Source organism: Oncorhynchus kisutch, linkage group LG3, assembly GCF_002021735.2.
Source record: "Oncorhynchus kisutch isolate 150728-3 linkage group LG3, Okis_V2, whole genome shotgun sequence".
In the NCBI taxonomy this organism is placed as follows: domain Eukaryota; kingdom Metazoa; phylum Chordata; class Actinopteri; order Salmoniformes; family Salmonidae; genus Oncorhynchus; species Oncorhynchus kisutch.
The window spans coordinates 42,802,216-42,817,849 of NC_034176.2; the positions used below are offsets into that span (position 1 = coordinate 42,802,216).

Consider the following 15,634-nt stretch of genomic DNA (forward strand, 5'->3'; position numbering starts at 1 on the left):
TGCACCTCAGATTGCAGCCCAAATAAATGATTCAGAGTTCAAGTAACAGACATATCAACATCAACTGTTCAGAGGAGACTGCGTGAATCAGGCCTTCATGGTCAAATTCCTGCAAAGTAACTACTATTAAAGGACACCAATAAGAAGAAGAGACTTGCTTGGGCCAAGAAACACGAGCAATGGACATTAGACCGGGGAAATCTGTCCTTTGGTCTGATGAATTCAAATTTTTGGTTCTAACCGCTGTGTCTTTGCGAGACGCAGGGTAGGTGAACGGATGATCTCTGCATGTGTGGTTCCCATCGTAAAGCATGGAGGTGGTGTGATGGTGCTTTGCTGGTGACACCGTTGGTGATTTATTTAGAATTCAAGGCACACTTAACCAGCATGGCTACCACACCATTCTGCAGCGATACACCATCCCAGCTATTTTTTTTTTTTTTTTTTTTTACAACAGGACAATGACCCAACACCTCCAGGCTGTGTAAGGGCTATTTGATGGAGTGCTGCATCAGATGACATGGCCTCCACAATCACAACCCAATCTCAACCCAATCAAAATGGTTTGGGATGAGTTGGACCGCAGAGTGAAGGACAAGCAGCTCAGCATGTAATGTAGAAAATATTGAAAAAATAAAAATCAAGAAAAACCCTTGAATGAGTAGGTGTCTAAACTTTTGACCTGGTACTGTAGATATATATATATATTTTTTTAAACCAAGACCATTACCAAGACAAACTTGACTTCAGACACTAAAAAGACGGCACGTAATACACTTTTCTAAAATGAAAGTTGCCATTAAATAAATATATATCTGGGAGAAGGACAATGTCCTCCTTTACTTTCCCACTTCTTTGAGTAGTGTCACACTGTGACTCACAGCAGGCAGACCACTAGGCTCCCAAGGTTGAACACACAGAGAGAGATTGTGAGCGAAAGCAAAAGATAAAGTCAGTGTGTCTGACCACCCAAATCCACCTGTACCTCCACACTAAGTCCTGGACTTAATGTGATAAGCACAACCATTGCCATCACAGCAAGCGCATCCCAATACTTCCTACAAATCTAAAAGCATCAGATTTGTGGAGGCATGGACTAGAGGGAGTTTCAACCACATTTCTTACACCAGTCATTTCCTTTTCAACCACAGAAGGGAAGTGAACAAGTGCACAATTTAGAAGGAAGGAGAGGTTAACTGGAACATAGCCATAACCTGGGGTTTAATCATTCAGGAAGAATGGAACATTACACAACTTTAAGATAGAAACACGTAATTTAGAACCTACCTTATTTGTCACAGGGACTATTCAAATCGGATCCACTCTATACATTACATGTCTATCTACAACCTTTGGAACTTTTTCATGTTCTCAAAAAACCTCTGGTTAGTACTGAACACTCATTTCATCATCACGCAACAGTTTGATGCATGTTCACTTGCAGTCTGACTTGTCTTCAACCATATTATACAGACTGCCTGGAGTCATTCAACTCACACTAGAAACATTCACCTTTGAGGAAATGAAAACAATTTATGGAGACAAATTAAACTAATCAATATTTGAAAATGGCAAAAGGGAATGTTTTTGAAGAGTAAACATTGGTTTGATGCCTGATGGTCTTTTTTTGTACATGGATAAATTGATCAAATAAATCATGTGCGTCATAACTATAAAACAGTCATTTTTAAAATGTTAAAAAAACAATAATTGTAATAATCATGTTAACATAGTGTTGTACAAGGTTTGTGGTATAAATAAATATGTCTTTTACACTCCCCCCTTCTCCGGCTTTGACTTTTCAAGGCAAAAAACAATACTTGTCACCCACACAATCTCACCCACACACACGCTCACCCACACACACACAAGCTCACCCACCCACACACAAACACAAGCTCACCCACACACAAGCTCACCCACACAAGCTCACCCCCACACACACACAAGCTCACCCCCACACACACACAAGCTCACCCCCACACACACAAGCTCACCCCCACACACACACACAAGCTCACCCCCACACACACACACACAAGCTCACCCCCACACACACACACAAGCTCACCCACACACAAGCTCACCCACACACAAGCTCACCCACACACAAGCTCACCCACACAAGCTCACCCACAAGCTCACCCACACACACAAGCTCACCCACAAGCTCACACACACACACAAGCTCACCCACACACACACACACACACAAGCTCACCCACACAAGCTCACCCACACACACAAGCTCACCCACACACACAAGCTCACCCACACGCACAAGCTCACCCACACACACGCACAAGCTCACCCACACGCACAAGCTCACCCACACGCACAAGCTCACCCACAAGCTCACCCACACGCACAAGCTCACCCACACGCTCAAGCTCACCCACACGCTCAAGCTCACACACTCACACACTCACACACAAGCTCACCCCCACACACACACACAAGCTCACCCCCACACACACACACACAAGCTCACCCACACACAAGCTCACCCACACACACACACAAGCTCACCCACAAGCTCACCCACACACACAAGCTCACCCACAAGCTCACACACACACACAAACACACACAAGCTCACCCACACACACACAAGCTCACCCACACAAGCTCACCCACACACACAAGCTCACCCACACGCACAAGCTCACCCACACACACGCACAAGCTCACCCACACGCACAAGCTCACCCACACGCACAAGCTCACCCACACACACGCACAAGCTCACCCACACGCACAAGCTCACCCACACGCACAAGCTCACCCACAAGCTCACCCACACGCACAAGCTCACACACACTCACACACTCACACACTCACACACTCACACACTCACACACTCACACACTCACACACTCACACACTCACACACTCACACACTCACACACTCACACACTCACACACTCACACACTCACACACTCACACACTCACACACTCACACACTCACACACTCTACGTGCGGTTGAGTGTCTGGAAGATTCTGGAGATCTGCAGCATGACAGGCCCAGTCTCAGGGTCATTCATCCATTGGGTGCTGTTCAGAGGGTTCTCCAACATGTCCTCAAACGCTACACACAAACAGAAGGTTTTAGAGGGTTTTAGAGACTTTACAACAATTCAACAAGTAGCCTCGTCTGAGCGGCCCATAGGACTGAAGCATGTTTCTGTAGCGTGATGCTTGATGAACAGGTCCACCCCCTCCCCTTATCCTCTGAGCTTTGTTAATTTTTACTAAAATTTTAACTGAACAATTTGTTTTACTCCAAACCTACCCAGCAGTGTTTTGGGATTGGTGAGGCCCAGCTGGACCACAGGGTTCTCCAGGATGGCCTGGAACAGAGAACTGTTGATGTCGATGCCTTTATCCAAGTCCTCCGGAGACGGCTTCCTGTCCCCCAGCAGCCACTCGCACTGTGGGTTTAGATCGGCGAGTTAACTTCTCTTAAACTAGGACGGTCAATGGAGAAACAGTTCTCATTCCAAATGACAACATGGGTAAGAGCTGTAAAAAGCAGTCCATTCATAGAAGACAGGAAGCAATGACTTATTTTGTTACTCAATAAGTGTGTGCTTCATTTTCTTTGATCCTTTATTCCTCAGTGTGGACAGTAAAACCTACTGCAGCATCCTGTTGGTTGTTATTGACTCTCAGGGCATCGACCACCTCCTTCTCATCAAAGCCCATCTCCATCAACGCAATGACAGCCTGCAGAGACAAAGAACGATACGGAGTTAGTTTATCATTACACAGTCAATCTATAAAAGAACCAATAGTTTATCACAGTTTGAAGCCAACATTCAGTAAGGGAGTAGCAGAGACACAGTTTACGACATTTTAGGTAAGCTAACTAACAGCTATATACACAGTGTACAAAACATTAGTAATTGCTCGTTCCAGGTGAAAGCTATGATCCCTTATTTATATCACTTTTTAAATCCCCTTCAATCAGTTGACAGATTCTGTTCAAATGTAACATGTTTCATTTTAAACTAGTTTGTTTGATTCTTGTTTAGTGAATAATCATTAACAAGTGAGTATTAATGGAGCTCAGGCCATGAAACTGTGTGTATGCTAATTTGGAAAAGTTGACCTAATCAGATAAGTGGAAATTGCCTAGCATCAGAGAACAGGGTCAGGCGCAGGACAATGAAGATGGACAGGGTGTGATTCTGACATCAAGCTAAACAAAGAGAGGACCGTGGACATTCCACAGTCCAGATATGGGATACTCATTAGGGGTCATAAAATGTATAGCTGGGGTGGTGACTAAAAGGAGAGAAGAGTATAAGATGTGTTTTGAACTTTCTAAAAATGTATGCATTCAGCTGGCGGCATCCTTGGTAATAAAATCTTAACTTCTCTTGAGCTTTTGGTCTCAATTCCAGGCTGCATCACATCCGGCCGTGATTGGGAGTCCCATAGGGTGGCGCACAATTGGCCCAGCGTCGCCTGGGTTTGGCCGGGGTAGGCTGTCATTGTAAATTTGAATTTGTTCTTAACTGACTTGCATAGTTAAATAAAGGTTCCATTATTTTTATTATTAAACAATTCCTTATGGCAAAGAGGTTGCAATAGCAATGGGGAGGAGACAGGTTAAAGGATTTTTAAGCCTTGAAACAATGGAAACGTGTATGTGTACTGAGCAAGACAAAAAGTTTGAAGTGCCTTTGAACGGGGTACGGTAGTACGTGTCAGGCGCACCATAGGCCAGCATCCCTGTGAAACGCTTTCGATATCTTGTAGAGTTGAGGCTGATGAATTGAGGCTGTTCTGAGGGTAAATTGGTGTGCAAACTCAATATTAGGAAGGTATCTTGCCTGGTCACAGATGTGTTTGTCGTCTTGCCAAATCCTTCAGTTGACTATTCAGCACAAACAGATATGGGACCAGTCTAACATGTAACAGTTTTAGCTTGGTATATCCCAGAGCATTGGGACAGAGAGAACACTCACCCGTGACTCAGGCCTGAACTCTCTTTTCCTTCGGATCCTCTTGAAGATCTCAGTGAGTTCGTCCTGCCTGGCGGCGGAATCTGTGTTAGTCTGGGAGACGGTGCGGAGGAGGTTTGGAAATGAGGCAGAGATAGAGGGGATCAGGGGTGGTGCTGTGGCTCCTACTGCTCCTGGGGTGCCCTGGCCGGGCAGGGTGGTGTCCACCGTGGGGTCGTCTACGTGCTCAATCAGCCACTCCATGGCCTGGGTCACTGACATGCTGCAGGAGAGGCAGTGAGGGAGGGGCATGGATGAATGTTGTTGTTTCAGACTCAGCGGATCAGACTGGACTCACTTGTTGTGATGGATAGAATCACAGGCTAAGTGTCTAATTGATTCTTTATAGACTTCACTGATATGACCACTGACCAGTATCATTGACTCAGACTACACTCCAGGGCAGTGGTCCATCCTCAGTGAACTCTAAAAAATAAAAACATGTATGTCAGACATTTATTATTTTTTAGATAAAACTATACTAAATATTATCACGTCACCAAATAATCGATTAAAACACTATTTTGCAAAGAAGTTCTACAGTAGCCTCAACAGCACTCTTTAAGGTAGCGCCATGGTGTAGCCGTAAGACAGCTAGCTTCCCATCCTCCTCTGGGTACATTGACTTCAACACAAAACCTAGGAGGCTCGTGGTTCTCACCCCCTTCCATAGATTTACACAGTAATTATGAGGACTTCCTCCAACCTCAGAGCTCTTGCAGCATGAACTGACATTTTGTTCACCCGATCAAAGGATCAGAGAATTAATCTAGTACTGAAAGCATAAACTACAGCTAGCTAGCACTAGTGTATAAAATGTGGTGAGTAGTTGACTCAGAGAGAGAAAGACAATAGTTGAACAGTTAAATTAATTTCTTCCAAAATGGAGAAGCGAGAGTAATTTCTCTCACTCACTTTGCTAGCAAATGCAGCTAGCTAGTTTAGCCTACTGAACACCCTGCTCAAACAGAGGGATGCTATGTTAGCTAGCTGGCTTTGACTTTCCAACAACACTGGAACTCAGGGTAAGCTTTCAGTTTTTACAAATGTATTGCCACCAGGGCCGCCGGTGTAACAGCTTAGTGACTATACAGTACACTAACATTACTGCATGATTGTAGCGGGTTTACTAACACGTTAGTTCAATTAGCTATGCTGACTATGACGTTACTTTAGCTAATATGGTGACAATGACGTAGGCTGAGTGTAGCGGTTTGGCTTGGAAAGGTTTTTTCTCAGCTGATGTGTTGCACATTGAAGTCCACAAGCGGAAGGGAAGAGGTGAGAGGAGGAGAGCGCATAGATGCGAGAAGGAATACAACGTGGCAGCTATGAAAGCGAACTGTGTTTACATGCGATTGGGGGTGATTTTATTCTGACGATTCTGTTGGAAAATGTTTCTTAAAAGGAAGCAAACGGAACAAAGCGACTATAAACATATCTGAATTTGTCAATTAGAAACTTTCGTTTGAAACTGTTGGACTAATGATTACACCCTATATCAGCTAGATGCAGGCAAGAGTGTGCAAGGCAGTATTTAAATGACACTGTCTGTCCATGTATCAAAACAAAAAAAAAGTGTCACTGTCACCCTAAATTTGGTGTCTCGCCCTGTGTGCACCTACGTTGTAAACTTTTATTCATAGGCTAGGTTGTAGCAACCTCATGATGGTAATGGTGAAAATTTGAGTATCATGTGGCAGCGTAAACCAATCGCAGTGACATTGAACATGAATGAGTGTCATCCAATATGATGTAATAGAAATAAGGCCATGCCCATAAAATAACAATCTTCCATCATCTTAAACACTACAGATTTCTTTTTGTTTTGCCTAGAAACGAACGGCCAAATAATTTGTTTAGGTCCAAACAATGTTTTCAGAGGGGAGGGTTCATTTTTGGGATGGAAAAACATTCTGTTGTTGTATATAGAAAAAACTAAAGAGTTAGTATCAAGTATGTAAAAAAATAAAAAAGGTAATGGACCTATATATTTTTAAAATAACTGAGAAATAAAAATCACTCAACTAAAAGCTAGACAAAAACAATGAATTCAGGAGTATTGGTTTTGTTGTCATGTTTGAGCATAAGAACACCGCATTAGGCATGGCAAAAACGCATAAAATTGCAGGGGGAAACATGCAGGAAAATAGCTAAATGTTCTCTCAGCTCTATAGCAGAACTGCAGAAAATTGGCTTACAAACGGCAAAAGTTCTCTCAGCTTCATGGAAAAATCTGCAGAATTGCAGGAAATAGCCCCGCGGCCAAGACGGGGGCCTCAAATGTTCTTGCCCAGGGCCTTGACCAAATACAGCTGGGCCAAGATAGCACTAACCATGAGCTGAGCATGCCCATTGCCACACCCCCGTCACACCCCCTTTTGATTCAGAAACAACCCTGCACTCCTTGTGTCAGTGATTATCTCATTTGGACTTCAGGTGATAAGTATTATTGATTGTGACTCACTGGTTGAGCCTGAGAGCTTTGATGGCTCTGCTCTCAGGGAAACCCATCTCAGTCAGCTGCTGAAGGGTCGTCTCATCCACCCGGTCCTCCTCCTCCTCATCATCCAGCATGGCTGACAAACCACACACACAATATTAGTGAATAATAGTATAACTATAATAATACTTCATGCCATGGCATTGCTACTGACTGCCTTGAAGGGAATTCTAGAGCGTGCATTATTTAAGTGATAATGCCCGAGAAGCCGGTGTTTGAGGGATATATTGGAAAACCGTGCCAATATCTCCTCCAAACACCGGCTTCTCTGGCATTATCACTTTTATACAACGGGTTACCGAAATATATATATTTTTATTTTGATGAATTTATTCCTACTATTTAATCATTCCACAAGATAAAGTACTGACACAAATCTAGGGTTGCTACCCAAGCTGGCTGGTCAGTCATTCATTCGTTCTATCGGTTCGGTTGCCAGAGATGTGACACAGTCATTTAGTCTTTTTGTTCTCTATCTACAGTTGAAGTCAGAAGTTTACATACACCTTAGCCAAATACATTTAACTCCGATTTTCACAATTCCTGACATTTAATCCTAGTAAAAATTCCATGTTTTAGGTCAGTTAGGATGACCACTTTATTTTAAGAATGTGACATGTCAGAATAACAGTAGAAAGGTTTTATTTCAGCTTTTATTTCTTTCATCACATTCCCAGTGGGTCAGAAGTTTACATACACTCAATTAGTATTTGGTAGCATTGCCTTTAAATTGTTTAACTTGGGTCAAACGTTTTGGGTAGCTTTCCACAAGCTTCCCACAATAATTTGGGCGAATTTTGGCCCATTCCTCCTCACAGAGCTGGTGTAACTGAGTCAGGTTTGTAGGCCTCCTTCCTCACACACTCTTTTTCAGTTCTGTCCACGATTTATCTACAGGGTTGATTGAGATCAGGGCTTTGTGATGGCCACTCTAATACCTTGACTTTGTTGTCCTTAAGCCATTTTCCTACAACTTTGGAAGTATGCTTAGGGTCATTGTCCATTTGGAAGATAAAGCTTGGTCGCAAATGTAACTTCCTGACTGATGTCTTGAGATGTTGCTTCAATATATCCACATAATTTTCCAACCTCATGATGCCATCTATTTTGTGAAGTGCACCAGTCCCTCCTGCAGCAAAGCACCCCCACAACATGATGCTGCCACCCGTGCTTCACGGATGGGATGGTGTTCTTCGGCTTGCCATGCCTCCCCCTTTTTCCTCCAAACATAAAAATAGTCATTATGGCCAAGTAGTTATATTATTGTTTCATCAGACCAGAGGACATTTCTCCAAAAAAGTACGATCTTTGTCCCCATGTCCAGTTGCAAAACGTAGTCTGGCTTTTTTATGGCGGTTTTGGAGCAGCGGCTTCTTCCTTGCTGAGCGGCCTTTCAGGTTATCTCAATATAGGAATAGTTTTACTGTGGATATTGATACTTTTGTACCCGTTTCCGCCAGCATCTTCACAAGGTCCTTTGCTGTTGTTCTGGAATTTATTTGTATTTTTCACACCAAAGTAGGTTCATCTCTAGGAGACAGAATGAGTCTCCTTCCTGAGTGGTATGATGGCTGCGTGGTCCCATGGTGTTTATACTTGCGTACTATTGTTTGTACAGATGAACATGGTCGCTTCAGGTGTTTGGAAATTGCTCCCAAGGATGAACCAGACTTGTGAAGGTATATCATTTTATTTTCCTGAGGTATTGGCTGATTTCTTTTGATTTCCCATGCAAAGAGGCACTGAGTTTGAAGGTAGGCCTTGAAATATATCCACAGGTACACCAATTGACTCAAATGAGGTCAATTAGCCTATCAGAAGTTTCTAAAGCCATGACATTATTTTCTGTAATTCTCCAAGCTGTTTAAAAGGCACAGTCAACTTAGTGCATGTAAACTTCTGACCCAATGGAATTATGATAGTGAATTATAAGTGAAATAATCTGTCTGTAAACAATTGTTGGACAAATTACTTGTGTCTTGCACAAAGTAGATGTCCTAACCGACTTCCCAAAACTATAGTTTGTTAACAAGACATTTGTGGAGCGGTTGAAAAACAAGTTTTAATGACTCCAACCTAAGTATATGTAAACTTCCGACTTCAACTGTATTGGCGCAACCCAGTCGTTCGTTCCAAATGTTCCATTGCCATACTGGCTGGCAATGTTCTTATCCCATGCTTGCTAGCTTTTCAACTACAGCTAACTTACAGTCATGTCAAACAGTGCAGCCAGAATAACAGCTGCACTTGCGTTTGTTTAAGCTTTGTAGTGATATTTTTTGGGACACATCCATAACAATGAGCTAATGATGTGCGATTTCACCTGGCATAGAAAATGTACTCTCATCTGGACACTGTTGTTCAGGAGCTAGCCAACAACACAGCTAACACAATCACTTCAAACTGAAGCTAGAAAGACTGCTAACTAGGTGCACTTCATTTAGCTTTACCTGTTAATTGAAATTTCTTTGTATCCATAAAAATGTTTGCTGATTCATGATTTCGACTGGCTGAGAAAAGCTGCCTGTCTGTCTCAAATTTGAATACTGAAATGTTGCAAATGTCAGAAAGCAAGATTTATACAAATCTCCGCTGTTGAAAACTAAATGTTAGTCTAAAAGAAAGGTGAGATAATGTCTAGATTATTTTTATAGTAGAGATCAAGTTTATAAATTGCCTGGCTGGGCTGATGAGACACGGGATTGCACAGTCAGATGGAACAGAGTAAATAGGCATTTTAACAGCATAGATCTAGCCAGTGGTAACTTGTGGAATAGACACCGACTGCAACGCAGTTTTAACCAATCAGCATTCAGAATTAGACCCACCCGCTGTATAATTAAGCGATAAGGCACGAGGGGGTTTGGTTTATGGCCAACATACTACTTCTAAGGGCTGTTCTTAGGCACGATGCCAACCCACAAAGCCCAGATGTGCCTTATTGCTATTATAAACTGGTTACCAACGTAATTAGAGCAGTAAAAATAAAATGTTGTCATACCCGTGGTATACGGTCTGATATACCACGATTTTCAGCCAATCAGCATTCAGGGCTCGAACCACCCAGTTTATAATTCCCTATAATGCACAGTATAATTCGGTGGCTATGAAATTCATACTTACATGTTCTGTTTGAGCTGCTTTTGAAAGCAAAAGTTGATTTGAAAACATTATTGGCATTGTTGAATTAGATTTTCATAATAGCAAGCTAGGACTAATGCTTTGGCCATAGAAATCAGAATCGAATCATACTGATTTCTATGGATTTGGTTAGCTGAGCTAGCAAGTCTATTTGTTTGGTTACCAAGGCAACTACTATAGATATCTAGTAAACTTGCTAGCTACTTCAGTGGATGTTGAACACATTTCTAGCATCAAATGTGTTAAATTATGGTATATAATGGATATGGATAATCAACTTTGGAGCTCTAATGCGTACTCTGGAAAATAATATGGAAGGCGAGTTCCACGTCGCACATTATTTTCCAGAGAACGTAGTTGATTATCGCTTACATTATGCACTATTCTGTCACTTATACATAAGCTCAGTGACAATATGACTGTTACAGCTCCAACTTGTTGTTCATTTAAAAAAACATCAGGTAGCCATTGGGGCGGCAGGTAGCCTAGTGGTTAGAGCGTTGGGCCGTAACCGAAAGGTTGCTTGATCGAATCCCTGAACTGACAAGGTAAAAATCTGTCGTTCTGGCCCTGAACAAAGGGAATTAACCCACTGTTCCCAGGCCATCATTGTAAATAAGAATTTCTTCTTAACCGACTTGCCTAGTTAAAAAATACAAAATAAACAAATGCAAAACCAGCCTCTTAGCCCTGCAAGGCAGTTACCAAAAACAATCTTTGATAATGAAATAATGTCTGCACACTGTACCATTGGCCTTTTTGAAGAGCTCCACAGCATCGGGGTTCAAGGCGAGAAGCTTCTGGGCCACTTCAATGAGAGAGACAAGGATTTTCCTGAGCTCTGTCTGAAACTGATAGAAAATGTATTTTATTTGTTTATTTAACCAGGAAGTTCCAATGAGGTCAGAAGACCTCATTCCCAAAGAACCTCATTCTTAAAGAGGTTATTCATTCTGGTTTATACACATAAACCAGAATGAATAACCTCTCTTTAAGAATGAGGTTCTTTGGGAATGAGGTCTTCTGGCCTCATTTGAACTTCCTGGTTAAATAAACAAATAAAATCTTAGTATCAGGGATTTAGAATAGGCTTAATATGACCAAATTCACTCATTTTAATATGTCTCTGATAAGTTTGCAGGCGACATTTTAGGATTATAGTTCAATTTCGGTACAATACTCAGTGGAAAGCTCCTGAAGTGCTTTGAACTATGCATTCTGACAGGTTATTTACTGTATTGTGCTGTACTTACATCTCTGATGTTATGCTGGGTGACAGTGCGGTCTGTGTGGCGGGTGGACAGGCCGGCGGTGGCCTTCAGGATGGCATCTTTATCTGGAGCCTTGTTATCCTGCTTCTTCTGACAGACAAGGAGGAAACACACATTAAGATAGTTGCAAACAGTACAACAAGTTGGACGTAATACGTTTCTTGTTGTGTTGTCCCTGGTTCTAGCAGTCTTAGCAATTCATTAAACATTTTTGTCTGATGATCGGTGCCTATTGAGTTGAAGTGCCGAGTTAGATAAGCCACAAACCAATACAATTAGGGAGAGTATTTAAACCTGTTGTTTGGCCTACCTTTTCCTCTGCAGTTATGTCAGCTATTTTCAGAGGGGGTGGCAGTGGTCTCTTCTTTATCAGTAGAAGAAAATCTAAAACCAAAGGAAAACATTCACTTAATGGCATGTAGTAGCATTGAACATATCAGCTAATTGTTTGATTGGAAAATATTAACATTGAGACAACTTCAAACCTTTAAATCCATAGAAGTACCTTTATCTTTTAGATTTTCATCTGCAACCGTTTTAGTTTCTGTAAGGATCCTCTCCGTGGCAGCATGGACAAGTTTATGGTGTGTGATTGTTTTGGGGTCTTCGAGACTTCCATGTACATACTGCAAAAAAACAACCCCCCCCCCCAATTTTTTGTATAATAATCCAATCGACAGGAACAAATAGCAGTACTTTTACTCTGGTAATTATATTACTGTTGTTTTTATTTAACCAAGCAAATAATTGGTAATGGATAGGCTAGCTAGCCCTATATCAACAGCCAAACATATTTCTAAAGGTACCAATGATTTCTGCATTAGCTGGGTCTCTTACTGTCTAAATTTGTACTAGGATGCAGTGCAGAAAGAGACTGGCAGCCATATGGGGTAGGCTAGCTGCATGTGGGGCATCATACTGGCACTTATAGACGAATATATTTAGGTAGCCCTAAATAGCAACAGTACAGTATAGTCTGTGTAGTATAGTATAGTCTGTGGAACAAATAAGGAAAACTCAGAAGGCAGGAGCCTAGGAACATAAACAGAGTAACTTAACTTACATAGCTACACCAACAGACACGAGCATTTGGGCTAGGCTAGCTATCACATTTAGCCAAGGAGCTCATGGGGTGCGCCTAGGCTCGCTAACTTGTGAATCAACTTGCTAAATTATAAATAGCAGTGTCTACCCAGTTACTCTAAATACGGAACGACTGACACCGACATTGACTATTTCAACTAGGGCTGCAAACATCCGAAGTTACACAACTACGTTACAATTTCACCCGGGCAAACACCAATCAATGAGCAAGTAAGAAAATAAACAAGCATACATGTTTCAAGCACTTCTCTTTGAGTTGTTCAATAGTGGTATCCTCTGTTACTTCTTCCAACCACTCTGTACCCTCTATAGTACAAATGTGGATTTTTAATATTTTTCCAGCGAATATCTTCTCTTCTTGCACAAACATAGCTGTAGTTTTGTGTGTAACTATATAGCTAGCGAGCCAGTTCAGTGATGGCTACGTTAGTTTGCTAACATTAGCTAGCGCCTTCGAAAAACGACAATAGTGCAAACACCTACACTTATGATTTTCAAACAGTTTGATCGGACTTCAATGCTATAGCAGTCGAGTGCTGTTAATTTCGCAAAGAAGAGTTGTTTATCTTTCTCCAAGAGCCGAGCAGCTTGCCAAGTATACTATTGTGTTGGTTATGATTAACCTTTGAACCTAGGCAACGTTTGTCCCTGTGCAATATGGGAATTGTAGTTTTAAATTGTGTAGTTTCGCGCTCATTTAGCTGAGCTGTTAATCCTAAAATGTACCACCAGAAGAGGGAGACAAAGCCTGCAGTGCCTGGGCCTACTACACTGAACATAAACATAAATGCAACATGCAGCAATTTCAAAGATTTGATTTACAGTTCATATAAGGAAATCAGTCAATTTAAATAAATAAATTAGGCCCTAATCTATGGATTTCACATGAATGGGAAAACAGATATGTATCTGTTGGTTAAAGGTAGAGGTGTGGATCAGAAAACCAGTCAGTATATATATATATATATATATATATATATATATATATATATTTTTTTTTTTTTAAATTATTATTATTAATTTTTTTACCTTTATTTAACTAGGCAAGTCAGTTTAGAAGAAATTCTTATTTACAATGACGGCCTACCCCGGCCAAACCCTCCCCTAAACCCAGACGATGCTGAGCCAGTTGTGCGCCGCCCTATGGGACTCTCTCGATCACGGCAGGTTGCGTTACAGCCCGGGATCGAACCAGGGTATGTTTACTAACATTAGCTCTCTAGTATTGAGATGCAGTGCCTTAGACCGCTGCGCCACTCGGGAACCCTAGTATATGGTGTGACCATCATTTCTCATGCATCTCCTTCGCATAGAGTTGATCAGGCTGTTGACTGTGGAATGTTGTCCCACTCCTCTTCAGTGGCTTTGCGAAGTTGCTGAATATTGGCGGGTGGGTGAGTATGTAGGCCATATGTAGGCCATAGAAGAACTGGGACATTTTCAGCTTCCAGGAATTGTGTACAGATCCTTGTGACATGGGGCCGTGCATTATCATGCTGAAAGATGAAGTGATGGCGGCACGACAATGGGCCTCAGGATCTCGTCACGGTATCTCACGGTATTCAAATTGCCATCAATAAAATGCAATTGTGCTCAATGTCCGTAGCTTATGCCTGCTCATACCATAACCCTACTGCCACCATGGGGCACTATGTTCACAACGTTGACATCAGCAAACTGCTTGCCTACACAATGCCATAGGATTCATCCGTGAAGAGCACACTTCTCCAGCGTGCCAGTGGCCATCGAAGGTGAGCATTTGGCCACTGAAGTCATTTTACGATGCCGAATTGTAGTCATGTAAAGAACTTGGTGAGAATGATGAGCACGCAGATGAGCTTCCCTGAGACGTTTTCTGAGAGTTTGTGCAGAAATTCTTCGGCTATGCAAACCCACAGTTTCATCAGCTGTCTGGGTGGCTGGTCTCAGACGATCCTGCAGGTGAAGAAGCCGGATGTGGAGGTCCTGAGCTGGCGTGGTTACACATGGTCAGCGGTTGTGAAGCCGGTTGGACATACTGCCAAATTCTCAAACGACATTGGATGAGGCTTTTTGGTCGAGAAATTAACATTTAATTTGATGGGAACAGCTCTGGTGGACATTCCTGCAGTCAGCATGTCAATTGCACGCTCCCTCAAAACTTGAGACATCTGTGTAATAAAACTGCACATTTTAGAGTGGCTTTATATTGTCCCCAGCACAAGGTGCACCTGTGCAATGATCATGCTGTTTAATCAGCTTCTTGATATGCTACACCTGTCAGGTAGATGGATTATCTTGGCAAAAGAGAAATGCTCACTAACAGGGATGTAAACATGGAACATGTTTGTGATTTTTGATTTCAGCTCATGAAACATGGGACCAAAACTTTACATGTTGTGTTTTATATTTTTGTTCAGTATAAATATTGCCTTACTGAGGCATCCCATTTTGGCCACAGAAGGATCAGCCTTTCTTGGGAAACACATTACAATTCAGATTCTACACATGTCACTACTTCCAGTATCCCCTTAACTTTTTTCTGTAGGTCAATATGTATTTCATAAACAGTGCAATGCATTGGGTTGAATGGGCCATGGAAACACACTGGGTCCATACTTGCCA

The 15,634-nt window shown here is 42.0% G+C and overlaps 1 protein-coding gene across 2 annotated transcripts; it reads right to left on the minus strand.

Moving 5' to 3' along the window:
• Positions 1–2,875: 2,875 nt before the first annotated feature.
• LOC116357784 (ubiquitin-associated domain-containing protein 1) lies at positions 2,876–13,685 on the minus strand. 2 transcript variants are annotated; one of them, XM_031806580.1, is made up of 10 exons: positions 13,263–13,685; positions 12,432–12,552; positions 12,237–12,310; positions 11,909–12,013; positions 11,404–11,506; positions 7,479–7,590; positions 4,976–5,234; positions 3,642–3,728; positions 3,295–3,433; positions 2,876–3,090 (listed from the first exon to the last, which is right to left on the minus strand). In XM_031806580.1, the coding sequence occupies exons 1-10, from the start codon at positions 13,398–13,400 to the stop codon at positions 2,975–2,977; spliced, it is 1,254 nt and encodes a 417-aa protein (XP_031662440.1). In that variant the 5' UTR covers positions 13,401–13,685; the 3' UTR covers positions 2,876–2,974. The 2 variants fall into 2 exon arrangements, with proteins under 2 accessions (XP_031662440.1, XP_031662437.1); XM_031806577.1 differs by having other exon boundaries at positions 11,909–12,016.
• Positions 13,686–15,634: the final 1,949 nt, after the last annotated feature.

Excerpts from the sequence above, each read along its gene's own strand:
- LOC116357784 (XM_031806577.1), bottom strand. The coding sequence starts at position 13,400 with ATGTTTGTGCAAGAAGAGAAGATATTCGCTGGAAAAATATTAAAAATC. Across the intron at positions 11,507-11,908 it reads CCCAGCATAACATCAGAGAT|TTTCAGACAGAGCTCAGGAA; the intron begins GTAAGTACAGCA and ends ATTTTCTATCAG. Across the intron at positions 3,434-3,641 it reads ACAACCAACAGGATGCTGCA|TGCGAGTGGCTGCTGGGGGA; the intron begins GTAGGTTTTACT and ends CTAAACCCACAG.